This window comes from Scyliorhinus canicula, chromosome 12, assembly GCF_902713615.1.
Source record: "Scyliorhinus canicula chromosome 12, sScyCan1.1, whole genome shotgun sequence".
Taxonomy (NCBI): domain Eukaryota; kingdom Metazoa; phylum Chordata; class Chondrichthyes; order Carcharhiniformes; family Scyliorhinidae; genus Scyliorhinus; species Scyliorhinus canicula.
Genome location: NC_052157.1, coordinates 58,357,817 through 58,385,104, shown reverse-complemented (window position 1 = coordinate 58,385,104; position 27,288 = coordinate 58,357,817). Strand labels below are relative to the sequence as shown.

General features: G+C 53.0%; 1 protein-coding gene across 4 annotated transcripts in view; it reads left to right on the top strand.

Annotated features, from left to right (window-relative positions):
* The window catches only part of LOC119974744 (sialic acid-binding Ig-like lectin 14), a 73,854-nt gene that overhangs the window by 12,793 nt on the left and 33,773 nt on the right, over window positions 1-27,288 (top strand). For 2 of the 4 annotated variants that reach the window (XM_038813931.1, XM_038813933.1), the window contains exons 4-5: window positions 246-539; window positions 14,346-15,426. In XM_038813931.1, the coding sequence (XP_038669859.1) occupies window positions 246-539; window positions 14,346-14,485 (434 nt within the window). In that variant the 3' untranslated portion in view covers window positions 14,486-15,426. Of the gene's footprint in view, window positions 1-245; window positions 540-4,661; window positions 4,898-14,345; window positions 15,427-27,288 lie in introns of those variants that run through there. The other 2 variants (XR_005462569.1, XM_038813934.1) reach the window with 2 other exon arrangements.

Genomic DNA, 27,288 nt, shown 5'->3' with positions numbered 1-27,288 from the left:
GTTCAGCCTGAACTCCTCCCCTCTCACGAAGGAATCTCAATTCAATGGTCTTAGAGTCAAAGGGCATGAACCTGAGGACAGACACTCCTCTATGATAGAAAATGGGAAATACTTTATTGATCATTGTAATCTTTCTGTTCTCATACCATCTTTGGAAAGGGGCTTTCACTTGTGGGACTGTGATTTCTATTTGAACTGCTCGTCACATTATATTTATCTAAAAATATCCATTCTCTGTGTGTCAGATTTCACAGATAAACCCAGGATATTCCTGGCTGAAATTATTGCAGGAAAGCGTGTGGACATAAGCTGCACCTTCAACACAACATGCAACGGAACAGCACCTGCCTTAACCTGGGACACTCCCACTGACGTACCTGGATCAGTCTCAAATACAGTAACTCAGCATGGCGTCACTCTGACCTATACTTCTGTTCTGACCCTGATCCCATCACTCAGACACCACGGACAAACTCTCACCTGTAGACTGAGATATCCATCTGTTTCATCGGAGCGGACCCTCATACTCACTGTGCAATGTAAGTAGGGACAAAATGAATTCTATATGAGCTGTATTAATTTAGAGAGGGCAGAGCATGAACCCTCAAACAGCAATGTGCTGAAGACAAAAATTGTCCTTCTCAGTGAGAAATATTTCCAGTGTGAATTCTCCTTGCAAAGTGCCTTGGGAATATTTATCTCCTTCTGAGGGAGCGGAAGGGACCCAGATTTAACATCCACTATGAAAGAGGATAAGGTAAATAATGTACATATATCTTAAGGTGTCAGAGACTTCGGGGGAAATATAACATAAAGTGCGAAGAGTAAATATATAAATAAATGGTATACATCAGAAATTAAATAAGATCACGTGACAACAAAGAATGAAGATAGATAATTCTATGGAGAGCCTCTTACTGTATTGTACTGGTTAATATAAGGTACAATAGTGAGTAGAGTTTATTAACAGACTTGGTAGTGGAAATATCTGAAAGTCCCTTGTAACAAAGATGACACATGAGTCTATGACTCAATAGGACCCTCCAACAGTTCAACACTCCCACAGCACTGACTCACCAACAGTGCAGTACTCTCGCAGCACTGATCATCTGACAGTGCAGCGCTCCCTCAATACTTGCCCTCCGACAGTGCAGCACTCCCACAGCACTGACTCACCAACAGTGCAGTACCCTCGCAGCACTGATCATCTGAGAGTGCAGTGCTCCCTCAGTACTTGCCCTCCGACAGTGCAGCACTACCTCAGTACTCACCCATCCAGAGCGTAGAAATCCCTTAGTTCTGACCGACCGGCAGTGCAGCACTCCCTCAATATTGACCCTCTGAGAGTGACATACTCCTTCAATACTGACCCTCTGGCAGTGCAATGCTCCCTCAGTACTGACACTTCAACAATGCAGCAGTCATTAAGTCTTGACATTCCGACAGTCCAGCACTCACTCTGTGCAGAACCTGCAATTGGGCAGCACTCTCTCAATACTAACCTTCCAACAATGCAATACTCCCACAGTACTGACCAGCTAACAGTGCAGCACTCCCTCAGTACTGACCCTCTGACAGTGCAGCACCACCTTAATGCTGACCCTCTGACAGTGCAGCACTCCCTCAATGCTAACCCTCTGATAGTGCAGCACTCCCTCAGTACTGACCCTCTGATAGTGCAGCACTCCCTCAGTATTGACACTCTGACAGTGCAGCACTCCCTCATTACTGACCCTCTGACAGTGCAGCACTCCCTCAGTACTCACCCTCTGACAGTGCAGCACTACCTCAATGCAGACCCTCTGAAAGTGCAGCACTCCCTCAATGCTAACCCTCTGACAGTGCAGCACTCCCTCAGTATTGACACTCTGACAGTGCAGCACTCCCTCAGTACTGACCCTCTGACAGTGCAGTACTCCCTCAGTACTGACTCTCTGACAGTGCAGCACTCCCTCAGTACTGACCCTCTGAGAGTACAGCACTCCCTCAGTACTGACCCTCTCACAGTGCAGCACTCCCTCAGTACTGACCAGCTAGCAGTGCAGCACTCCCTCCGTACTGACCCTCCGATAGTGCAGCACTCCCTCAGTACTGACCCTCCGATAGTGCAGCACTCCCTCAGTATTGACACTCTGACAGTGCAGCACTCCCTGAGTACTAACCCTCTGACAGTATAGCACTCCCTCAGTACTGACCCTCTGACAGTGCAGCACACCCTGAGTACTAACCGTCTGATAGTATAGCACTCCCTCAGTACTGACACTCTGACAGTCCAGCACTCCCTCAGATGTGTGTACAGATTCCATGTAATTGCAGTAGTCCATCAAATACGCGAAACCAATCTCAAGTTGGAGTCTGGTGTAATAACAAGAAAGGAGACACGTCAACTGCAGCCTTTCACTCCGAGGATCACAATCACGACGTGCCATGTTTCCGCCATCGGGCCCGGCTGTCTGGAAGCCTGAAAGATGGTGACTGCTCGCTGACTATAACCAATATCACACAGAAAGATGCAGGACCTTATTATTTCAGAATAGGATTAAATGACACATTTAAGGTGATGCTTGGCTCAGGACATGGCAGGTTCTCCAGAAGTCTTCTTCAACATTTTCTTTTATTCATTCAAAGGAGGTGGTCTCCGCTGGCTTGGCTGTTACTTTTGATTATTTCACTCTTGAAATAATTGCGAGTGTTTGTTTTGTTTGTTTAATCACCTTGTTCAGCTGTATCACTAATTTTAGTGATTTGTGTACTTGTTTCACCAGATCATGTTGTTCCTCTTCTCCACTTAGATTCATATTTTTGAGGTAATATGCAACCTGCTCATTCTCCTAATCTAAATGTATTTGACACTGGGTCTTCCGCAATCCCTTCTCAGTTGTGGTGAGCAAGCTTACTTCATCCAGAATCCTCCTCAGTCACTTCTCACTACCACTGCCTGTTGGATTGTGCTTTGTCCTGTTGAATACCAGGCCCTCCGCAATACATAGAACATAGACATAGAACAGTACAGCACAGAACAGGCCCTTCAGCCCTCAATGTTGTGCCGAGCCATGATCACCCTACTCAAACCCACGTATCCACCCTATACCCGTAACCCAACAACCCCCCCCCCTTAACCTTACTTTTATTAGGACACTACGGGCAATTTAGCATGGCCAATCCACCTAACCCGCACATCTTTGGACTGTGGGAGGAGACCGGAGCACCCGGAGGAAACCCACGCACACAGGGGGAGGACGTGCAGACTCCACACAGACAGTGACCCAGCCGGGAATCGAACCTGGGACCCTGGAGCTGTGAAGCATTTATGCTAACCACCATGCTACCCTGCTGCCCCAATACACTTCTCAGTTGTGGTGAGCGAGCCATCACTTGTGGGAGTGAATTCCACATTCCCCCCATTCATTGTGGGAGTGAATTCCAGTTTCCCCCCACTCCTTGTGGCAGTGAGTTCCACATTCCCCCCCACTCCTTGTGGGAGTGAATTCCACATTCCCCCCACTCCTTGTGGGAGTGAGTTCCACATTCCCCCCACTCCTTGTGGGAGTGAGTTCCACATTCCCCCCACTCCTTGTGGGAGTGAGTTCCACATTCCCCCCACTCCTTGTGGGAGTGAGTTCCACATTCCACCCACTCCTTGTGGGTGTGAGTTCCACATTCCCCCCACTCCTTGTGGGAGTGAATTCCACATTCCCCCCCCCCCCCCCAACTCCTTGTGCGAGTGAATTCCACATTCCACTCCACTCCTTGTGAGAGTGAATTTCAGTTTCCCCCCACTCCTTGTGGGAGTGAATTCCAGTTTCCCCTCACTCTTTGTGGGAGTGAATTCCAGTTTCCCCCCACTCCTTGTGGGAGTGAGTTCCACATTCCCCCCACTCCTTGTGGGAGTGAATTCCACATTCCCCCCACTCCATGTGGGAGTGAATTCCCGTTTCCCCCCACTGCTTGTGGGAGTGAATTCCAGTTTCCCCCCACTCCTTGTGAGAGTGAAATCCACATCCCCCCATTCCTTGTGGGAGTGAGTTCCACATTCCCCCCACTCCTTGTGGGAGTGAATTCCACATTCCCCCCACTCCTTGTGGGAGTGAATTCCACATTCCCCCCACTCTTTGTGGGAGAGAATTCCAGTTTCCCCTCACTCCTTGTGGGAGTGAATTCCACATTCCCCCCACTCCTTGTGGGAGTGAATTCCACATTCCCCCCACTTCTTGTGGGAGTGAATTCCACATTCCCCCCACTTCTTGTGGGAGTGAATTCCACATTACCCCCCACCCCCTGTGGGAGTGAATTCCAGTTTCACCCCACTCTTTGTGGGAGTGAATTCCAATTTCCCCCTCACTCTTTGTGGGAGTGAGTTCCACATTCCCCCCACTCCTTGTGGGAGTGAGTTCCACATTCCCCCCACTCCTTGTGGGAGTGAGTTCCACATTCCCCCCACTCCTTGTGGGAGTGAATTCCGGATTCTCCTGACTCTTTGGGTAAAGATAGGAATTGGTTATTAAGTAGGGAAGGTAAATCCAACCATAGGGAGGTTGGGACCATTGTGATCCTGCCCAATCGGCATAGATGTCTGAGATGGATTTCCACCCTGCATTAAACATTTATGAATTTTTCTACGTAATAGTCCCTGTTGACGATAGGCTTCTTTTCTCTTTGAGGGGGAGAACTGACTGATTGTGATTGAAGCTGAGGATCACCACACCTCGGGCGAGTCGCAAGGTCAAGAAGGTGGTCTTTCATCACAGAATCACAGACTACTACAGAGCAGAAAAAGGGCCTTCGGCCCATCGAGTCTGCAGTGGTGCATGGAAAGCCCTGACCCGCCCATCTAATCCCATTTGCCACCACTTGGCCCATAGCCTTGAATGTTATGACGTGCCAAGTACTCATCCAGGTACTTTTTAAAGAATGTGAGGCAACCCGCCTCTACCATCCTCCCAGACAGTGCAGGGGGGGGGGGGGGGGGGGGGGGGGGCGACGGTGCATTGGCCCCGGGCATCCATTGGATGGGGGCATCCAATCAGAGAAGGAGATAATTTATTTTTTTAAAATTTAGATTACCCAATTATTTTTTTCAATTAAGGGGCAATATAGCGTGGCCAATCCACCTACTCTGCACATTTTTTGGATTGTGGGGGCGAAACCCACGCAGACACGGAGAGAATGTGCAAACTCCACACGGACAGTGACCCAGAGCCGGGATCGAACCTGGGACCTCAGTTCCGTGAGGCGGTTGTGCTAACCACTAGGCCGCCGTGCTGCCCCAGAGAAGGAAATAAGATAGTAATTTTAAAATTTCAGCGGTGATAAATCAATTTTTGGAGGCTCACCGCACTGCAGAGGCAGTTGTTATCCCTTTATTCCTTTATTCCTTTAACATGGTGTACCCTTTCTGTCTAGAGAAAATGGTGCTTCTCCCCATCTCCCCACACGCATGCGCATGATGTACGTGGCGCAACCATCAAAAGCAACAAGCAGACGTGGCTGTTCGTTCCTGCGTTTCCTATCCAACTTCTCATTATAACTTAAATGTTGCATCCAGACAACATTCTGGTGAATATTCTATGCACCATTTAAAGTGCAATCACATCCTTCCTATAATGTGGTGACCAGAATTGCACAAAGTACGCCAGCTGTGGCCTCACCAAAGTTCTATCAGCTTCATAATGACCTCCCTGCTTTTGTAGTCAAGCCCCAATTGATAAGGTCTGCATGGAGTCTGCATGTTCTCCTGTGTCTGTGTGTGGACTTTCTCCAGGTGCTCCGGTTTCCTCCCACAAGTCCCGAATGATGTGAATTGAACTCGCCTGATGGAGGAGCTGCTCTCCGAAAGCTATTGATTCCAAATAAACCTATTGGAATTTATCCTGGTGTTGTAAGACTTCTCACTGATTTATATAAATGACAAAGGTGGGGGCCCAGCTCAGATCCCTGTGGTACGCCACGGTCACTGGCTTCCAGACACTAATCATGATGTGGAGATGCCGGCGTTGGACTGGGGTGAGCACAGTAAGAAGTCTTACAACACCAGGTTAAAGTCCAACAGGTTTGTTTCAAACACGAGCTTTCGGAGCACGGCTCCTTCTTCAGGTGAATGGAAAGGCTTGTTCCAACAAGCCTTTCCATTCACCTGAAGGAACCTGAAAGGAACAAGCCTTTCCATTCACCTGAAGAAGGAGCCGTGCTCCGAAAGCTCGTGTTTGAAACAAACCTGTTGGACTTTAACTTGGTGTTGTAAGACTTCTTACTCCAGACACTAAAGCAGCCATCAATCGTCATCCTCTATCTCCTACCACTAAGCCAATTATGAATCCACCGTATCAAGTTATCCTGTATCCCATGTGCATTTGCCTTCTTAATAAGTCTCCTATGTGGGACCTTGTCAAAGGCTTTGCTGAAATCCATATAAACTACATCTACCCTCATCGACACACTTGGTTACATGCTCAAAAAATTCAACCAAGTTTGTTAGGCATGACCTTCCTCTGACAAAGCCCACGCTGATATTCCTGATAAAACTTTCCCTCTCCAATTAGAGATAGAACCTCTCCTTCAGAATCTTCTACAGTGGTTTCTCAACCACTGACGTGAGACTCACTGGTCTGATGTTCCCTGGCTTGTCCCGACAACCATTCTTAAATAGTGGGAGCACATTAACTGTTCTTCTGTACTCTGGCACCTCCCCCGTGGCCAGAGAGCAATTAAAAATCTGGGTCAGAGCCCCGGCAATCTCCTCCCTCGCCTCCCACAGCAGCCTGGGACACAATTCATCCGGACCTCGATATTTGTTCACTTTTAAGCCCGCCAGTACCTCCAGTACTTTTGCACTCCCTCTGACAATTTGCTCAAGAACCTCATAATCTCTCTCCTCGAGTTCCATTCCTACCTCCTCATTCTCTTGGATGAAGACAGATATGAAATATTTGTTCAACACCCCACCAACGTCCTCTGGCTCCACCCACAGATTTCCCCCTTGATCCTTAATGGGCCCCACTCTTTCCATGGTTATCCTCTTCCCATTTAGATACTTGTAGAATATCATGGGATTTGTCCTACTTTTACCAGCTAGAGCTTTCTCATATCCCCTCTTTGCTCTCCTAATTGATTTTTTAAGCTCCATCTTGCACTTTTTATACTCCACTATTGCCTCTGCTGATTTGCTTCCCTTGTACTTGTTAAAAGCCTCTCTTTTCCTTCTCATCGTATCCTGAATGTCTCTGGTCACCCATGGTTCCCTGGGCTTGTTACACCTCCCCATTACCCTTGAAGGAACTTATTGGGCCTGTACCCTACCCATTTCATCTTAACCCCCCCCCCCCCCCCCCCCCCCCCCCCCAGTGCTCATCTGCAGATTTCCCTAAAAGGACCGCTTTCCAGTCTACCTTGGCCAGATCCTGCCTTACTTTGTTAAAATCAGCTCTCCCCCAATCCAAAACCTTTTTTTGCAACTTGTCCATTTCTTTGTCCATAAGAAATTTAAATTGCACCATATTAAGGTCGCTATCACTAAAATGCTCCCCCACCAACACATCAACCACCTGTCTGGCTTCATTCCCCAGAATTAGGTCCAACACTACACCGTCCCTTGTTGAATCCTCTACATATTGAAATAAAAGTTCTCCAGTATACATTTTAAGAACTCTACTCCACCTCAGACCTTAATATGATGGCTATCCCAATTAATTTTGGGCAAGTTGAAATCACCTAATATAATTACCCACTTATTATTTTTAGAACCCTCTGTGAATTGCGCACAATTTTATGCTGATTATCTGGAAGTCTATAATAAACGCCGAGCAACATAGCTGTCCCTTTTTTATTCCTTAGCTCTACCCACAAAGTTTCATTTGATGCCCCCTTCAAGATATCATCCCTCCTTACCGCAGTAACTGCCTCCTTGACTAATAATGCAAAGCCTCCTCCTCTTCTATCCCCTCCTCTCTCTTGCCTGAAGATACTATTTCCCCGGATATTCAATCCTGCTCCTCACTGAATCATGTCTCTGTGATCTCTATTATATGTGTCAATCATCACCTTTATCTCATCTATTTTACCTGTAATACTCCAGCCTTGTTGTACTCTCTTGAAACTTACTGCCGCTGTATTCCCTATGACCTGTTGGCTTTTCTATGTTACACTGTGTCCATATTCTGCTCTCAGTCTGCCAAACTAGTTTAAACTCTTCCCAACAGCACCAGCAAACCCACCTGCAATAACGTTGATTCCGCTCTGGTTTAGGTGTGTGGTGATCTCTACCACTGTATATATCTGTGCTTGCATTAGGGGATGTATGACAGTACCTGTATTACAGGTTTTCCGGTAAGCCCCTGCCGGCTAGCTCCGCCCACAGAGAGCAGTATAAATATTCATAAGTTTCCCTAAGAAGCCATTCTACAGCTGCAGCCGAAGGAATAGTTTCTCACTGTAATAAAGCCTCTCTTGTACCGTATCGAGTCTTTTGTGTGCAATTGTTAGGGCCTCAATTTATTACAGTGAGATTTTCCAACATCATGGACATCAGAATCAAGCCTGATCGCCTGCAGATGGATCAGCAGTCGCCACACGCCAGGAAAGACTTTAACCACTGGCTGGCTGTTTTCGAGGCCTACATCTCCTCAGCGGACCCTGCACCATCGGAGGCTCAGAAGGGACAACTCCTATACTCAAGGCTGAGCTCCAGCGTGTTCCCGCTGATTCAGGATGCGCCTACCTACGCCCGGGCCATGGAACTGCTCAAAGAGAATTACGCTCAATCGACGAACACTCTGTTTGCGAGACATTTACTTGCCACTCGCGTTCAACGACCGGGTGAGTCGATTGAGGCCTTCTGGCGGGCTCTTATCCCTCTAGTACGGGACTGTGACTGCCAGGCTGTCTCGGCCATGGAACATTTGAATCTACTCATGTGGGATGTATTTGTAACGGATATTGCATCGGACCCCATCCGGAAACGACTGCTGGAAGGGGCCGCTTTCGATCTTGTGGCAACAAAGACCTTAGCGCTCTCAATGACGGCCACTTCCCGTAATGTGCAATCCTACCCCGCCAGCCGTGCGGCGCACCCATCCTACCCCTCGTGAACCCCGCAACCGCCCCCCCCCCAGCAGCCTCCCCCGCGCACTACACCTGCGCTGCTCGCCGCACCACGCACCCTGGGGGTCCCCGCTGCTACTTCTGCGGTCAGCAGAAGCTCCCCTGCCAGCGCTGCCCAGCCCGCACCGCGACCTGCAAATCCTGTGGCAAGAAAGACCACTTTGCAGCGGTGTGTTAGTCCCGCGCAGTTGCCGCTATCGCGCCCAAACTCCCCCCCTCGCCGCAGCCGATCGTGCAATGGGCCCTGCCGTCCGCTGCCCCCGGGGCCACGTGCGATCAGTGGGCGCCATCATCTTTCGCCGCCCCCGCCATGTGCGCACCATGGTGCTGCCAGCTTCATCCTCCGACTCCGTGTGCGTTCCATGGTCGCCGCCATCTTGCCCCGCCCCTGCAACGTGCGCTGCATGGGCGCCGCCATCTTCTTCTCCGCAGGTACTCCAGACGCCGCCATTTTGTCCTCCCCTTGGAACGGGACCACGGGACCCGGGTCGCAGCCGCGACTCATCGGACTCGTTGGACTCTTCGGTCAATCGCCCGCTACTCGCCTCCATGATGCTCGACCAATCCCGCCCTCGCAACCTGGCCACCGTTTCTACGATGGTGCTCATCAACGGCCACGCGACCTCCTGTCTCATCGACTCCGGGAGCACGGACAGTTTCATCCATCCGGACACAGTAAGGCGCTGCTCCCTTGCGGTCCATCCTGCCAACCAGCAGATCTCCCTGGCCTCCGGATCCCACCCTGTCCCGATCCGGGGCTTATGTCTGGTCAAACTCACCGTACAGGGCGTTGAATTCAACCGTTTCCGCCTGTACGTTCTCCCCACCCTCTGTGCGCCACTCTTACTGGGCCTGGATTTCCAATGTAACCTCCAGAGCCTCACCCTCAAATTCGGCAGACCCCTACCTCCCATCACCGTTTTCGGCCTCACGACCCTCAAGGTTGACCTTCCCTCCCTCTTTGCCAATCTGACTGCAGACTGCAAGCCCGCCGCCACCAGGAGCAGATGGTACAGCTCCCAGGACAAGTCCTTCATCAGGTCCGAGGTCCAGCTGCTGCTTCGGGAGGGTATTATCGAGGCCAGCAATAGCCCCTGGAGGGCCCAAGTGGTGGTGGAGAAACACAGGATGGTCGTGGACTCCAGCCAGACCATCAACCAGTACGCGCAGCTCGACGCATACCCACTCCCTCGCATATCTGATATGTCAATCAGATTGCACAGTACCGGGTCTTCACAATTGATCTGAAATCCGCCTACCTCCAGCTCCCCATCTGTAAATCGGACCGTCCCTACACTGCCTTCGAGGCAGACGGTCGACTGTATCAATTTCTTAGGGTTCCCTTCGGCGTCACTAATGGGGTCTCGGTATTTCAGCGAGAAATGGTCCGAATGGTTGACCGGTACGGACTGCGGGCCATGTTTCCGTACTTAGACAATGTCACCATCTGCGGCCATGACCAGCAGGACCACGACGCCAACCTTGCTAAATTTCTCCACACCGCATCTCTCCTCAACCTCACTTACAACAAGGAGAAGTGCGTGTTCCGCACAGACCGCTTAGCCATCTTCTGCTACGTAGTCCAAAACGGACTACTGGGGCCCGATCCCGACCGCATGCGCCCCCTCATGGAGCTTCCCCTCCCCCACTTCCTCAAGGCTCTCAAACGCTGCCTGGGGTTCTTTTCTTACTATGCCCAGTGGGTCCCACAATACGCGGACAAGGCCCGCCCACTGATCCAGTCCACACAATTTCCCCTCACGGCCGAGGCACAACAGGCCTTCGCTCGTATTCGCTCAGACATAACCAAGGCCGGGATGCACGCAGTAGACGAGACACTGCCCTTCCAAGTAGAGTGCGACACTTCAGATGGCGCCCTTGCCGCCACTCTATACCAGGCAGGCAGACCCGTGGCATTCTTTTCCCGCACCCTCCACGCCTCCGAAATCCGACACTCCTCTGTTGAGAAGGAGGCCCAGGCAATCATTGAAGCGGTGCGGCACTGGAGGCATTACCTGGCCGGCAGGAGATTCACTCTCCTCACTGACCAACAGTCGGTAGCCTTCATGTTTAACAACACGCAGCGGGGCAAGATCAAAAACGACAAAATCTTGCGGTGGAGAATCGAGCTCTCCACCTATAATTACGAGATCTTGTATTGCCCTGGCAAGCTCAACGAACCCCCAGATGCCCTCTCCCGAGGTGCATGTGCCAGCGCACAAGTGAATCAGCTACGTGCCTTGCACGAGAGCCTTTGCCATCCGGGGGTCACTCGGTTGTACCATCTGGTCAAAGCCCGCAATCTGCCCTACTCTGTCGAGGAAGTACGGACAGTCACCAGAGACTGCCAGGTCTGTGCGGAGTGCAAGCCGCACTTCTACCGGCCAGACCGCGCGCGCCTGGTGAAAGCGTCCCGCCCCTTTGAACGCTTCAGCGTGGATTTCAAAGGGCCCCTCCCCTCCACCGACCGCAACACGTACATCCTTAGTGTGGTCGATGAATTCTCTAGGTTCCCCTTCGCCATCTCATGCCTGGATATGACGTCTGCCACCGTCATCAAGGCCCTGGATTCCATATTCGCTCTGTTAGGTTTCCCCGAATATATCCACAGTGACAGGGGATCCTCATTCATGAGTGATGAGCTGTGTCAGTTCCTGCTCAGCAGGGATATCGCCTCCAGCAGGACGACCAGCTACAACCCCCGGGGAAAGGGGCAGGTAGAGAGGGAGAACGGGACGTTATGGAGGGCCGTCCAGCTGGCCCTATGGTCCAGGAACCTCCCAGCCGCTCGCTGGCAGCAGGTCCTCCCTGACGCGCTCCATTCCATTCGGTCGCTACTGTGCACCGCAACTAACAGTACACCCCATGAATGTGTTTTTGCCTTCCCTAGGAAGTCTACATCCGGGTTGTCGCTCCCGACTTGGCTCGCTACTCCAGGGCCAGTCCTTCTTCGTAGGCATGTCAGACTCCACAAGACAGACCCTCTGGTGGATAAGGTACGCCTGCCCCACGCGAACCCCCAGTATGCCGACGTGGAGTTCCCCGACGGCCACCAGGATACAGTCTCGCTCAGGGACCTGGCTCCCTCGGGTGCCGACCCCATGCCCACACTCCTCCCTACCCACGCGCCACTCTCCTTTTCCCCAGCACCCCCGAATTCCGCCCCACCAGGTCCATCCCTCGTTCCCCTGCCCACACGAGAGGACATGGAAGATTTTGTCTCGCTCCCGGAGTCATCGCGCCATTTGCCAGTGCCAACACCGTCAGCACCTACGCCGTCGACGCCGACACCGCCTGTGCAGACGTCGCCACCACTGCTGCGCCGCTCGCAACGGAACGTCCGACCGCCGGTCCGACTCAACCTGTGACGGGCACTGGGTTGCCCGATGGACTCTTGGTTCTTTTTCCCCCCCCTCTGTAAATAGATCACGTTTATGTATTATAGTTTCACGTCACCCCCGCCGGACTCATTTTTTACAGGGGGTGAATGTGGTGATCTCTACCACTGTATATATGTGTGTGCTTGCATTAGGGGATGTACGACAGTACCTGTATTACAGGTTTTCCGGTAAGCCCCTGCCGGCTAGCTCCGCCCACAGGGAGCAGTATAAATATTCATAAGTTTCCCTGAGAAGCCATTCTACAGCTGCAGCCGAAGGAATAGCTTCTCACTGTAATAAAGCCTCTCTTGTACCGTATCGAGTCTTTTGTGTGCAATTGTTAGCGCCACAAGGTGCAGACCATCCCACTTGTACAGGTCCCATCTTCCCCAAAAACGGTCCCAATGATCCAGGAATCTAAAATCTTCCCTCCTGCACCAACTCTTAAGCCATGCATTCATCTGTGCTATTCTCCTATTTCTGTATTCACTAGAACGTGGGACTGGGTGTAATCAAGAGATTACAACCCGAGAGGTCTATTGCCTAATTCATGTTGCGTTAGGTACACTGGTCTAACACTGGCTGTAACTGGATGCAGATTAGATCAGAAAGATACTCCAGACCTTGAAGTTAGTTCAATCAGGTTTATTGAACTAATAGCACAGTTAGCACAGCTCTCTGTGAGTTCGACTCTCTGTTAACTTAAGTGTGGTTACTCTGTCTGACTGAACCAGACTAGCTCTTAGCCACGTGGTGGAGGTGTGAGATTGTAACAACATTCTTGACTGACTCTCTAGATGTTCATCAGTGGAAAGAGGCGGAGTGTGAGTGCCTCGTGTCTTTTATGGTCAGATCCCACCCCTGAGTGTCCTGCCTGTTTATTGGTCATGTCCTGTTTACTGTGTCCATTAGCTGCTTGTCTGTATATCATTATGTGTGTGTGTGTGCCTGCATATCATGAAAATTCCCTGAATTCTTGATGTAACCCCTCAGCCCTCTTTCTTCCGATGTCATTGGTACCAACATGTACCATGACCTCTGTTTTATCTCCCTCCCTCTCCAGAATGCCCTGAAGCTGTTCAGTGACATTATTTTGTGAATAACCTCAGCCAGTATGGGAAATAAACCCACGCTGCTGGCCTCGCTCTGCATCATGAACCAGGGGCGGAATTCTCCGACCCCCCCGCCGGGCCGGAGAATTACCGGGGGGGTGGCGTGAGTCCTGCCCTCGCCGGCTGACGAATTATCCGGTGCCGGGGTTTTGGCGGGGGTAGGAATGGGCGGCCGCTGGCAGCGGCCCACCCTGGCAATTCTCCGGCCCACGATGGGCTGAGCGGCTGCCCGTTTTAGGCCGGTCCATCCGGCGGGGGGAATCTGGCCCCGGGGGGTACCGTGGAGGCACTCTCACTCCGCACCAGCTGCTGTGGACCTCCGCCATGGCCAGTGCGGAGACGAACCCCCTTGCGTATGCACTGGGATGACGCCAGCATACGCTGCCATTCCCGCGCATGCGCCAACTCGCGCCAGCCGGCGGAGGCCTTTCGGCGCCGGTTGACGTGGCGCCAAGCCCTTTGATATCGGCTGGCGTGGCACCAAACCCTCTGGCACCGGCCTAGCCCCAGAAGGTGTGGAGGATTCCGCACCTTCCGGGCGGCTCAACGCCAGGGAGTCAAACAGGACAATGATCAATTCTCACCAATGTTCCACGCTAAGGAGAGATTTCAGATTATCCACTCAGGATCCATTTAATCCCAGTGGATGGATCAATATTACAGCAAATGTCGCAGTGATATTCAGTTGGATTGTTCAGCCAGAGTGAGAGATTGAAAGCAGAGAGTAAATGATGATTTCTTTCTGTGTGTTTTTCAGACAGTGGAGGAGAGAATCTGGACGTGATCCTGATCCTGGGAATACGAGCTGTGATATTCATTGTGGTTGTCGTTATCACTGTCGCTGGGATTTGTGTCTGGGAGAGACGAACAGTTCAAGGAAGTCCTCAGTCTGTTTAAAGCTTTGTGCAGTAACAATCTTGTCTGCCAGTGCAGCCAAATACCGTGTGGTGTTGGGTTAAGTTACAATGAAACCAGACACTGGTCCTGGTTAGAATCACTTTAGCGTCATCGAGTTGTTCCAGCACTAGAGGTGGCCATTCACCCCATCCAATCCATGCTGACCCTCTGTGGAGATCAATCCCACCAGGCTCATTCCGCCCGCTCTATCCCGTATCTCTGTGAGTCTGTTTCCCTCATGTCTCCGTCCAATTTCCTTTTGAAATCATTCATCGTCTCCACTTCCGTCCACCCTATAGGCAGTGAGTTCCAGGTAATTAATACTTACTGTGTAAAAAAGTTCCTCCACACATCACCCCGCTGCCTGAAACCTGAAATCTGTGTCCCTCTCCCTGGTCCTTGCTCAATCAGCTAATTTTAGAATCCCTACAGTGCAGAAGGAGGCCGTTCAGCCCATCAAGTCTGTACCTCAGCTAGACACACTCCCCCGCTGTAGAAGGGACTTTAGTTGGTGTATTAGTTGCCTTAATACCCTGTATTCATTTTAACCAGCTGCTTGCCTATATTTCATGGAAACAGGCACTTGGCAAAGCATGATGAATATTTAGCCTTATTTCAGTCAAGAGTTCTGTATGAAATAGTCAGTAGGTCATAGAATGTAAACAAGCATACAGCTGCACATTGTTTTGCTGACAGCATATAATAATAATTTTTTTTAGGCAAGGAACCCAAGGCCTGTCATTAAAATCTAACTCCGGCCTGCTCGGTTTTCTGTCTCTTGCTAATCTAAAGAATGCTTTCTGTCCTAAATATTGCTTACTGTATCATATAAATTGCCTGCCTTTACCTCTGTAAAGCGGGGACAATTGGAATGACTGTGGTCTCTCCAACCCCCCCATGAACTTTGTGTTTAATTAAACGACCTTTGGCGAAAACTCGAAGTGATGACTTATAATTTAGTCGACACCCGCCCTACCCCTGTAACCCCACCTAACCTCAGGACATTAAGGGGCAATTTAGCATGGCCAATCAACCAATCCTGCACATCTTTGGACTGTGGGAGGAAACTGGAGCACCCGGAGGAAACCCACGCAGACACGGGGAGAATGTGCAGACTCTGCACAGACAGTCACGCGAGGTCGAAATTCCTGATGGCAACAGCTTTTTTTTCTCTATTTTATCTAAACCTGTCATCATCCTGTCCTACTCGATCAAATCTTTCCCCAAACTTCTTCGCTCCAAGGAGAGCATCCCAGCTTCTCCAAACCTAACCTTGGAATTAAAATCCCCCATAAAATATAGGAGCAGAATGAGGGCGTTCTGCCCATTGAGTCTGCTCCACCATTTGATCATGACTGGTATGTTCGTCATCCCCATTCTCCTGCCTTCTCCCCATAATCCCTGTTCCCCTTATTAATCAAGAAACCCCCTTATTAATCAAGAATACCATTCTTGTTGAACGATGAGTCTGGGGAAGGGTGTGTAGATAGTTTGGGTCATGTTGAGATCAAAAGGGAGGATGTATAGTGGGTCTTGAAAAACATTAAAGTAGACCAGTCCCCAGGGCCTGATGCCATATACCCCAGAATACTGAGAGAGGCAAGGGAGGAAATTGCTGGGGCCTTGAGAGTAATCTTTATATCCTTATTGGCTACAGGGGAGGTCCCACAGGATTGGAGAATAGCCAATGTTGTTCATTTATTTAAAAAGGGTAGCAAGGATAATCCAAGTAATAACAGGCCACTGAGCCTTACCTCAGTTATAGGGAAATTATTGGAGGGGATTCTTCGAGACTGTATTTGCTCCCATTTGGAAAAAAGTGGACATATTAGCGAGAGCAACATGGTCTTGTGATGGGGAGGTCATGTTTCACTAACTTGATCGAATTTTTCAAGGCCGCGATGAAGATGATTGATGAGGGTAGGGTATTGTGTACATGAACCTCTGTAAGGCCTTTGACAAGGTCCCTCATGGCAGACTGGTACAGAAGGTGAAGTCGCGTGGGATCAGAGGCGAGCTGGCAAGATGGATACAGAACTGGCTTAGTCATAGAAGATGCAAGGGTGCATTTTTGAATGGAGAGCTGTGACTGATGGCGTTCCTCGGGGATCAGTGCTGGGACCTTTGCTATTTGTAGTATATCTAAACGATTTGGAAGAAAATGTAACTGGTCTGATTAATAATTTTGCAGACGACACAAAGGTTGGTGGAATTGTGGATAGTGATGAGGACTGTCAGAGGATGCAGCAGGTTATAGATCGGTTGGAGACTTGGGCAGAGAGATAGAAGATGGAATTTAATCCAGACAAATGTGAGGGAATACATTTTAGAAGGTCTAATACAGATGGGAAATATACAGTAAAAGGCAGAACCCTTAAGAGTATTGACAGGCAGAGGGATCTGGGTGTATAGGTACACAGGTCACTGAAAGTGGCAACGCAGGTATAGAAGGTGGTCAAGAAGGCATACAACATGCTTGCCTTCATCGGCCAGGGTATTGAGTTTAAAAATGGGCAAGTCATGTTGCAGCTTTATAGAACCTTAGTTAGGTCACACTTGGAATATCATGTTCAAGTCTGGTCGCCACACTACCAGAAGGAGAAAAGATGTACCAGGATGTTGCTTGGTATGGACAGCATTAATTATGAGGAGAGGTTGGAGAAACTTGGTTTGTTCTCACTGGGACGACGGAGGTTGAGGGGTGACCTGATAGATGTCTACAAGATAATGAGGGGCATAGACCGAGGCTTTTTCCCAGGGTGGAAGAGTCAATTACTAGGGGGCATAGGTTTAAGGTGTGAGGGGCAAGGTTTAAAGGAGATGTACAAGGCAAGTTTTTTACACCGAGGGTAGTGGGTGCCTGGAACTCGTTGCAGGAGAGGTAGTGAGCAGACACAATAGTGACTTTTAAGGGGCATCTTGACAAATACATGAATAGGATGGGAATAGATGGTGTGGTCCCAGGAAGGGAAGGGGTTTTAATTCAGACAGGCTGCATGATCGGTCCAGGCTTGTAGGGCCGAAGGGCCTGTTCCTGTGCTGCAATTTGCTTTGTTCTTTATTTGTACTTGAGGTGCTGTTACCAACAGGGGTATAGACTGTGGTGAATGTAACTTAGTAATTCACACTGTATTTACCAATACCATTGTAAGCGCATCCGTTATCCGACCACTAGGGGGTGTAGCTCTGGGAATGCTCAGGAGTTTGTACAGGGCTCCACCCTTGGCTCCGCCCATGACTCCTCCCCCTGGACTACTGTATCAATACCCTTGTCCAGAGCCATCCTGCAGTTCATCGAGAGTTCGACGGGTAACAGGCTGGCTCTGTTGTAAGTAGATTAAAACCACTGTTCATATCTTAAAGCACGTGTCTAGTGAATTGATGGTTCCATCAATTTAATCTACTTAAGAACAATCAGGATCGATCATGGAAACAGCCCTCAAGCCTGGACGCCTGGAACTCGACCCACAGGATGCAGAGGCAAAAGAAATCTTCTCCCACTGGCTGCGGTGCTTTAAGGCCTACCTGGCAGAAGCGAGCACAGCCGAAACAACAGAGGAACAGAAGTTAAGTCCACTGCACGCGAGGGTGAGCCACAGAAGCTCTACGCAACTAAACTCAGCCGGTTCATATACTGCAGCGCTAGCGATACTCGATAAGATGTATGTAAGGCCCATTAACGAAGTTTACGCACGCCATGTGTTCACGACGCGCCGCCAGCGGCTTACAGAATCACTCGCCGAATTTTTAAGAGAGCTCAATAATCTATCAAATGACTGTAACTATCAAGCGGTTACCGCGGCTGAACATAGAGAACTTGCTGTACGCGATGTTTTTGTAGCGAGCCTCAGGTCTAATTATGTGTGCCAATGACTGCTGGAAAAGGGGGCCCAAGATTAGAAACAACTGCGGAAATTGCTACCACAATGGGGGTCTCCTTCCGCAGCCTCACCTCGTTCCCCGCGGACCCCGTGACTCAATCATGGGCCCCCGACCAGCGACTCCCCCAGGCCTGTGCCACGCGGCCGCCCAGCCACCATGCTGCTCCAGCCAGCCGCTATGCTGCTCCAGCCTGCCATTTCTGCGGCCAGCATCAGCACCCGCGGCAGCACTGCCCGGCCCACAACGCGACCTGCAGCAGCTGCGGGCGGAAAGGCCATTACGCGAGAGTGTGCCTCGCAAAAAGGGCCCCAGCTTCCAACTCCCCAGCGGCACGAAGTAATCGCTCCCCACGGGGCCCGAAACACTGTGGCCTATGCCCCGACCCTGCTCCTTCCCGCCACGTGCGAGCCATGGGGGCCGCCATCTTGGCAAACCTCCACCACGCGGCCGGCCACGTGCGACTCATGGGGGCCGCCATCTTGGACACCATCTTCCTCGCCGCCCGCTACGTGCGATCCACGGGCCCGACCTGCATCTCCACGCTCGGACAACTCATCGGAAGAGTACAACCTCCCCGGGCGTTCGTCACGTGGCCCGCAACTCGGCGCAGTCATCCTGGACCAATCGCGCCCGAAGCATCTGCGAAATTCGATGGCAGAGGTCCAAATCAACGGGTACAACATGCCATGCCTTTTCCATAAGACCATAAGACATAGGAGTGGAAGTAAGGCCATTCGGCCCATCGAGTCCACTCCGCCATTCAATCATGGCTGATGGGCATTTCAACTCCACCTCCCAGCATTCTCCCCATAGCCCTTAATTCCTCGCGACATCAAGAATTTATCTATCTCTGCCTTGAAGCCATTTAGCGTCCCGGCCTCCACTGCACTCTGCGGCAATGAATTCCACAGGCCCACCACTCTCTGGCTGAAGAAATGTCTCCGCATTTCTGTTTTGAATTTACCCCCTCTAATTCTAAGGCTGTGCCCACGGGTCCTCGACTCCTCGCCTAACGGAAACAGTTTCTTTGCGTCCATCCTTTCTAAGCCATGTATTATCTTGTAAGTTTCTATTAGATCTCCCCTTAACCTTCTGAACTCCAATGAATACAATCCCAGGAACGCCAGCCGTTCCTCATATGCTAGACCCGCCATTCCAGGGATCATCCGTGTGAATCTCCGCTGGACACGCTCCAGTGCCAGTATGTCCTTCCTGAGATGTGGGGCCCAAAACTGGACACAGTACTCCAAATGGGGCCTAACCAGAGCCTTATAAAGGCTCAGTAGCACATCGCTGCTTTTATATTCCAACCCTCTTTTCGACTCTGGGATCACTGAGAGCTTCATACACCCAGACCTGGTAAGATGCTGTTCGCTCCCCGTTTTCCCCGTGCGGCAAACTATCTAGCTCGCTTCAGGCTCCCATTCTGTCCAGATCCGGGGCGCACCGCCGCAACACTCACAATCCGAGGCGCTAGCTATGCAAAATTTCAATTCTACATTTTGCCCGGCCTCTGCACGCCACTCTCATTAGGTCTAGATTTTCAGTGAACCTTAAGAGCCTCACCCTCAGCTTCGGCGGGCCCCTGCCCCCACTCACTATCTGCAGCCTCGCTACGCTGCGAATCTTCCCCCCTCCTCTCTTCGCCAATCTCACAAAGGACTGTAAACCTGTAGCCACTCGTCGCAGGCGGTACAGCCTGCAGGATAGGGTATTTGTTAGATCAGAGGTCTGAAGGCTTCTCAGTGAGGGGATTATAGAGGCCAGCAATAGTCCCTGGAGAGAGATGGTGGTCGTTAAGTTGATGGTTCCATCATAGACCAAGAGCTGGAAGGTGGAATGAGACAGAGTAATTCTTTCTTCGAACATAAGAACTTAAAAACAAGGAGTAGGAGAAGCCAATTTAACCTCTCAAGCCTGCTCCACCGTTCAATACGATCGTGGCTTATCATAGCCTCAACTCCACCATCCTACCCATTCTCCATAACCATTCAACCCATTACTGATTAACAATCTGTCTAACCCCTCATCCCTGGAACCACTCTGGTAAATCTTCCTCTGCCCCCTCTCGAGGATCCTCACATCCTTCCTAATGTGTGGTGACCAGAACTGAACACAATACTCTAGCTGTGACCTAACCAGAGCTTTGTAAATGTTCAGCATAACCTCCCTGTTTTAATACTGTCCGTCTGTTTCTGAAAAGCTTATTGTTTCCATCAGCAATTTACAAGCAGGGTATCATTAGCAGACAGAGGGCAATGAAACATTGGCACGCTGCTTCTTAATGTACGGAGAGGAACCTGGAACCAGAGATTCTCCTTCTCCTCCTCAGCAAGCTGAAACTATTCCTGATTCCTGATCCCTGGTGATCCCCAGTCCTGCTGTGTGGACACATCATAACCAACATATTGTCTCACTGTGTGCAGCCAACATGGTTGAATAGCAATGAACAGAAATGTGAGATCACTGAACTCTGTAATCAGGGGCGGGATTCTCCGACCCCCCCCCCCACGCTGGGCCAGGTCGGAGAATCGCCGGGGGCCGGCGTGAATCCTGCCCCCGCCGTCTCCCCAAGTCTCCAAACGCTGAAAAGTCGGTGAGGCGTCAATCGCGCCGCACGCCTCGGAGAATGGCGGGGGCCGGCGCGACACTACGGACCCTGGGGCTGCCCGTATTCTCTCAGCCGGATGGGGCGAAGTCCCGCCGATGCGACCACGGGTCACGTCGGCATAAATCAAAACACCTATGTAACGGCATCAACCAGTGCTGATGGTTGACACCGTACAGCGTGGAGGTTGGTCACGGCGTGGGGGGTGGCCACAGGAGAGGTGACTGATGTGTTGGGTAAGCTGGGTCTGTGAGGACTGTGTTTACTGCAGCAGTGAGAGTGACAGGCTTCCAACACTTGGAGAAATTCAACTCTATTTTATTGAACGACCAACTGTTAAACATACATAAACTCTGGGTTGACACTATGCTGAGTTGACTGGAGACCTGAGGCTAACCAACCAGACTATCCTGCTACCACATGGTGGATGTCCATGTTGCTGCTCACGGGCTCTGGCTGTCTCAGAGGCTGCATCCCAAGAGAGTGGGAAAACTAGTGCCCTCTGACTTTATAGTGGCCGTGTCCTGTAAGATGATTGGCTGCTGTGTTCTGTGTGTTCATTGGTCATCCTGTGTGTCAATCAATGTCCGACTGTGCACCATCATATACTTGTGTGTATATTATGAGAGTGACGGCGTGGCCGCAGTCTGTGTGTGTGGCGGAGGGAAGTGTGTGTAGGGGAGTGGCTGTGGGGGGGGGGGGGGAAGGCTGTGGGCGGGGGCTGTGGGGGCGGGGGTTTGGGGGGCAAGGAGGGGGCAAGGAGAGGGCTCTGTGGGGGGGGGGGGGGGGGTTGAATGCGAGTGCCGGTGAGGATGGGACATTGCGAGTGCCAGGGAAGGAGGGGAGAGTGCCGGGGTGCAGAGGAACATGCGGCAGAGGAACATGCCGCAGAGGATCATGCCGCACAGGAACATGCCGCAGAGGAACATGCCGCAGAGGAACATGCCGCAGGGGAACATGCCGCAGAGGAACATGCCGCAGAGGAACATGCCGCAGGGGAACATGCCGCAGAGGAACATGCCGCAGAGGAACATGCCGCAGAGGAACATGCGGCAGAGGAACATGCCGCAGAGGAACATGCCGCAGAGGATCATGCCGCACAGGAACATGCCGCAGAGGAACATGCCGCAGAGGAACATGCCGCAGGGGAACATGCCGCAGAGGAACATGCCGCAGAGGAACATGCCGCAGGGGAACATGCCGCAGAGGAACATGCCGCAGGGGAACATGCCGCAGAGGAACATGCGGCAGAGGAACATGCGGCAGAGGAACATGCTGCAGAGGAACATGCCGCAGAGGAACATGCCGCACAGGAACATGCCGCAGAGGAACATGCCGCAGAGGAACATGCCGCAGAGGAACATGCCGCAGAGGAACATGCCGCAGAGGAACATGCCGCAGAGGAGCATGTCGCAGAGGAACATGCCGCAGAGGAACATGCCGCAGAGGAACATGCCGCAGGGGAACATGCTGCAGAGGAACATGCCGCAGAGGAACATGCCGCAGAGGAACATGCCGCAGAGGAACATGCCGCAGGGGAACATGCCGCAGAGGAACATGCCGCAGAGGAACATGCCGCAGGGGAACATGCCGCAGAGGAACATGCCGCAGGGGAACATGCCGCAGAGGAACATGCGGCAGAGGAACATGCGGCAGAGGAACATGCTGCAGAGGAACATGCCGCAGAGGAACATGCCGCAGAGGAACATGCCGCAGAGGAACATGCCGCAGAGGAACATGCCGCAGAGGAACATGCCGCAGAGGAACATGCCGCAGAGGAACATGCCGCAGAGGAGCATGTCGCAGAGGAACATGCCGCAGAGGAACATGCCGCAGAGGAACATGCCGCAGGGGAACATGCTGCAGAGGAACATGCGGCAGAGGAACATGCCGCAGAGGAACATGCCGCAGAGGAACATGCCGCAGAGGAACATGCCGCAGAGGATCATGCCGCACAGGAACATGCGGCAGAGGAACATGCCGCACAGGAACATGCCGCAGAGGAACATGCCGCAGAGGAACATGCCGCAGAGGAACATGCCGCAGAGGAACATGCCGCAGAGGAGCATGTCGCAGAGGAACATGCCGCAGAGGAACATGCCGCAGGGGAACATGCCGCAGAGGAACATGCCGCAGAGGAACATGCCGCAGAGGAACATTCCGCAGAGGAACATGCTGCAGAGGAACATGTTGCAGAGGAACATGCCGCAGAGGGGCAGGCGGCAGAGGGGCAGGCGGCAGAGGAACATGCCACAGAGGAACATGCCGCAGAGGGGCAGGCGGCAGAGGGGCAGGCGGCAGAGGAACATGCCACAGAGGAACATTCCGCAGAGGGGCAGGCCGCAGAGGAACATGCCGCAGAGGAACATTCCGCAGAGGAACATTCCGCAGAGGAACATGCCGCAGAGGAACATGCCGCAGAGGAGCATGTGGCAGGGGAACATGCCGCAGAGGAACATGCCGCAGAGGAACATGCCGCAGAGGAACATGCCGCAGGGGAACATGCTGCAGGGGAACATGCCGCAGAGGAACATGCCACAGAGGAACATGCCGCAGAAGGGCAGGCGGCAGGGGAACATGCCCCAGAGGAACATGCTGCAGAGGAACATGCCGCGGGGAACATGCCGCAGAGGAACATGCCGCAGGGGAACATGCCGCAGAGGAACATGCCGCAGAGGAACATGCCGCAGAGGAACATGCCGCAGAGGAACATGCCGCAGAGGAACATGCCGCAGAGGGACATGCCGCAGGGGAACATGCCGCAGGGGAACATGCCGCAGAGGAACATGCCGCAGAGGAACATGCCGCAGAGGAACATGCCGCAGAGGAACATGCCGCAGAGGAACATGCCGCAGGGGAACATGCCGCAGAGGAACATGCCGCAGGGGAACATGCCACAGAGGAACATGCCGCAGAGGAACATGCCGCAGAGGAACATGCCGCAGAGGAACATGCCACAGAGGAACATGCCGCAGAGGAACATGCCGCAGAGGAACATGCCGCAGAGGAACATGCCGCGGGGAACATGCCGCAGAGGAACATGCCGCAGAGGAACATGCCGCAGAGGAACATGCGTCAGAGGAACATGCCGCAGAGGAACATGTCGCAGAGGAACATGCCGCAGAGGATCATGCCGCAGGGGAACATGCCGCAGAGGATCATGCCGCAGAGGATCATGCCGCAGAGGAACATGCCGCAGAGGATCATGCCGCAGAGGAACATGCCGCAGAGGAACATGCCGCAGGGGAACATGCCGCAGAGGAACATGCCGCAGGGGAACATGCCGCAGAGGAACATGCCGCAGAGGAACATGCTGCAGAGGAACATGGTGCAGAGGATCATGCCGCAGGGGATCATGCCGCAGGGGAACATGCCGCAGAGGGGCAGGCGGCAGAGGAACATGCTGCAGAGGAACATGCCGCAGAGGATCATGCCGCAGAGGATCATGCCGCAGAGGAACATGCCGCAGAGGATCATGCCGCAGAGGAACATGCCGCAGAGGAACATGCCGCAGGGGAACATGCCGCAGAGGAACATGCCGCAGGGGAACATGCCGCAGAGGAACATGCCGCAGAGGGGCATGCCGCAGAGGAACAAGCCGCAGAGGAACATGCCGCAGAGCAACATGCCGCAGAGGAACATACCGCAGAGGAGCATGCCGCAGAAGAACATTCCGCAGAGGAACATGCTGCAGAGGAACATGCCGCAGAGGAACATGCCGCAGGGGAACATGCCGCAGAGGGACATGCCGCAGAGGAACATGCCGCAGGGGAACATGCCGCAGAGGAACATGCCGCAGAGGGGTAGGCGGCAGAGGAACATGCCGCAGAGGAACATGCCGCAGAGGAACATGCCACAGAGGAACAAGCCGCAGAGGAACATGCCGCAGAGCAACATGCCGCAGAGGAACATGCCGCAGAGGAACATGCCGCAGAGGAACATGCCGCAGGGGAACATGCCGCAGGGGATCATGCCGCAGAGGAACATGCCGCAGAGGAACATGCCGCAGGGGAACATGCCGCAGACGAACATGCCGCAGAGGAACATGCCGCAGGGGAACATGCCGCAGAGGAACATGCTGCAGAGGAACATGCCGCAGAGGAACATGCCGCAGAGGAACATGCCGCAGGGGAACATGCCGCAGAGGAACATGCCGCAGGGGAACATGCCGCAGGGGAACATGCCGCAGGGGATCATGCCGCAGAGGAACATGCTGCAGCAGTGCTGGCTGCCGCAGAGGAACATGCCGCAGGGGAACATGCCGCAGAGGAACATGCCGCAGAGGAACATGCCGCAGAGGAACATGCCGCAGAGGGGCAGGCGGCAGAGGAACATGCCGCAGAGGAACATGCTGCAGAGGGGCAGGCGGCAGAGGAACATGCCGCAGAGGAACATGCCGCAGAGGAACATGCCGCAGAGGATCATGCTGCAGAGGGGCAGGCGGCAGAGGAACATGCCGCGGGGAACATGCCGCAGGGGAACATGCCGCAGAGGATCATGCCGCAGGGGAACATGCTGCAGAGGAACATGCCGCAGCAGTGCTGGCTGCCGCAGAGGAACATGCCACAGAGGATCATGCCGCAGGGGAACATGCTGCAGAGGAACGCTCGTCGTATCAGGAGCTCACGGACCGGGAATGCAGGAGGAGACTCCGGATGAGCCGGGAAACCGTGGCACACATCTGCCATCTGCTGGCACACATGGCACCGCGTTGCACTGGGGGAGGACATCCTCTCCCTCCCCGTGTCCCCGTGTCTGTCAAGGTTACGGTGGCCCTGAACTTTAATGCCACGGGGTCATTCCAGGCACCGAGTGGGGACCTGTCCGGCATCTCGCAGGCATCGGTGCATCGGTGCAGCGGGGCAGTGACAGACACCCTATATGCCATTGCGGACCGCTACATCCAGTTCCCTGTGCAGCCAGGATGTCCAGGCAGCAGGCTTTGTTGCGGCAATCGGTATTCCCATGGTCCAGGGGGTGATCGATGGGATGCACGTCGCCGTGTGGCCACCTGCGGATAACAGGGCCGTGTTCACCAATAGGAAGGGGACCTATTCCATGAACATCCAGGTGGTCTGTGACCACCGCATGATTATCCTGCACGTCTGCGGCAGGTACCCAGGAAGTGTTCATGACTCATACGTGTTGTCGCGGTCTTACATCCCCGGCATGTTCGAGGGACGCCATCCCCGGCTGAGGGGCTGGTTGCTGGGCGACGGGGGTGACCTGTTGCGGTCGTGGCTGATGACGCCTATACGGAGGACGCAGAGTGACGTGGAGAAACACTACAATGATGCCCATGCAGCGACCAGGGGCGTGATAGAGAGGTGCTTTAGCGTGTTTAAAATGTGTTTCAGGTGCCTGGATCTCTCTGGGGGCACACTCCAGTACCCGCCAGATAGGGTCAGCCACATCATCGTGGTGTGCTGCGTCCTGCACAACATAGCCCGGCAGAGGGGCGATGTGCCGCAGGCAGAGGAGGGGGAAGGGGAGGAGCAGCAGGAAGAGGCGCAGATCTCCCCAGATGAGGGGGATGGCGGCAATGGTCAGGACAGACGGGCTGGACATGGGCGGGTGGCTGCCCACTGTTACCGGCTGGGCCAGCGGGCACGGGACAGGCTGATGGCTGCCCAGTTCACTGACTAGGGGGCGTGGGAATCTGCGAGTATGGCCACATACCGCACACCATGGCAACATCCGACCACCCTCACGCCCCCCTCACCTACCCAGCACCAACACCCTCACCCCCCCACCCACCCACCAACCACACCCACCCCACCCGCATGCACGACACCCCTCGATTGCAGATCCACCTGCGGAACGACGGGCCGGGCTCACACGGTCGCCGGTGGAAGCGTGTCTATTGCAGGCCATGGAGGATGATGATGACCCGCTCTGCGCTGAGCTCCTGGCTCCACATCATTGGACAATGTCTGACCCATGGCCACAGTACCACCCTCCACCCGGACCATCCCTGCATGCGGCCGTGACACTGCAGCACACGGTCCCCTCCTCTGCCTGGGGGGATGGCGAGGGCTGCCCAGGTGGAGGGGGGGGGGGGCACACTCACCTGGGGCCGACGTAAGACCACCACTCACACACACACATGCGCTCAACATACATGACACCCCCACACGCTTCGGACAGAGCACAAAGACAGCTTCTGTCGGTGATAAAGTGATTTTAATAACAAACAGCCCACACACGTGCCCGAGCCCCTAAAACCTGTCTGTGCCCTGCACCCATGCCAACTTATTCAGTGTCTAATTGTTTGGCCTTACGGGCCCTTTGACTACGCCGAGGTGGTTCCCCG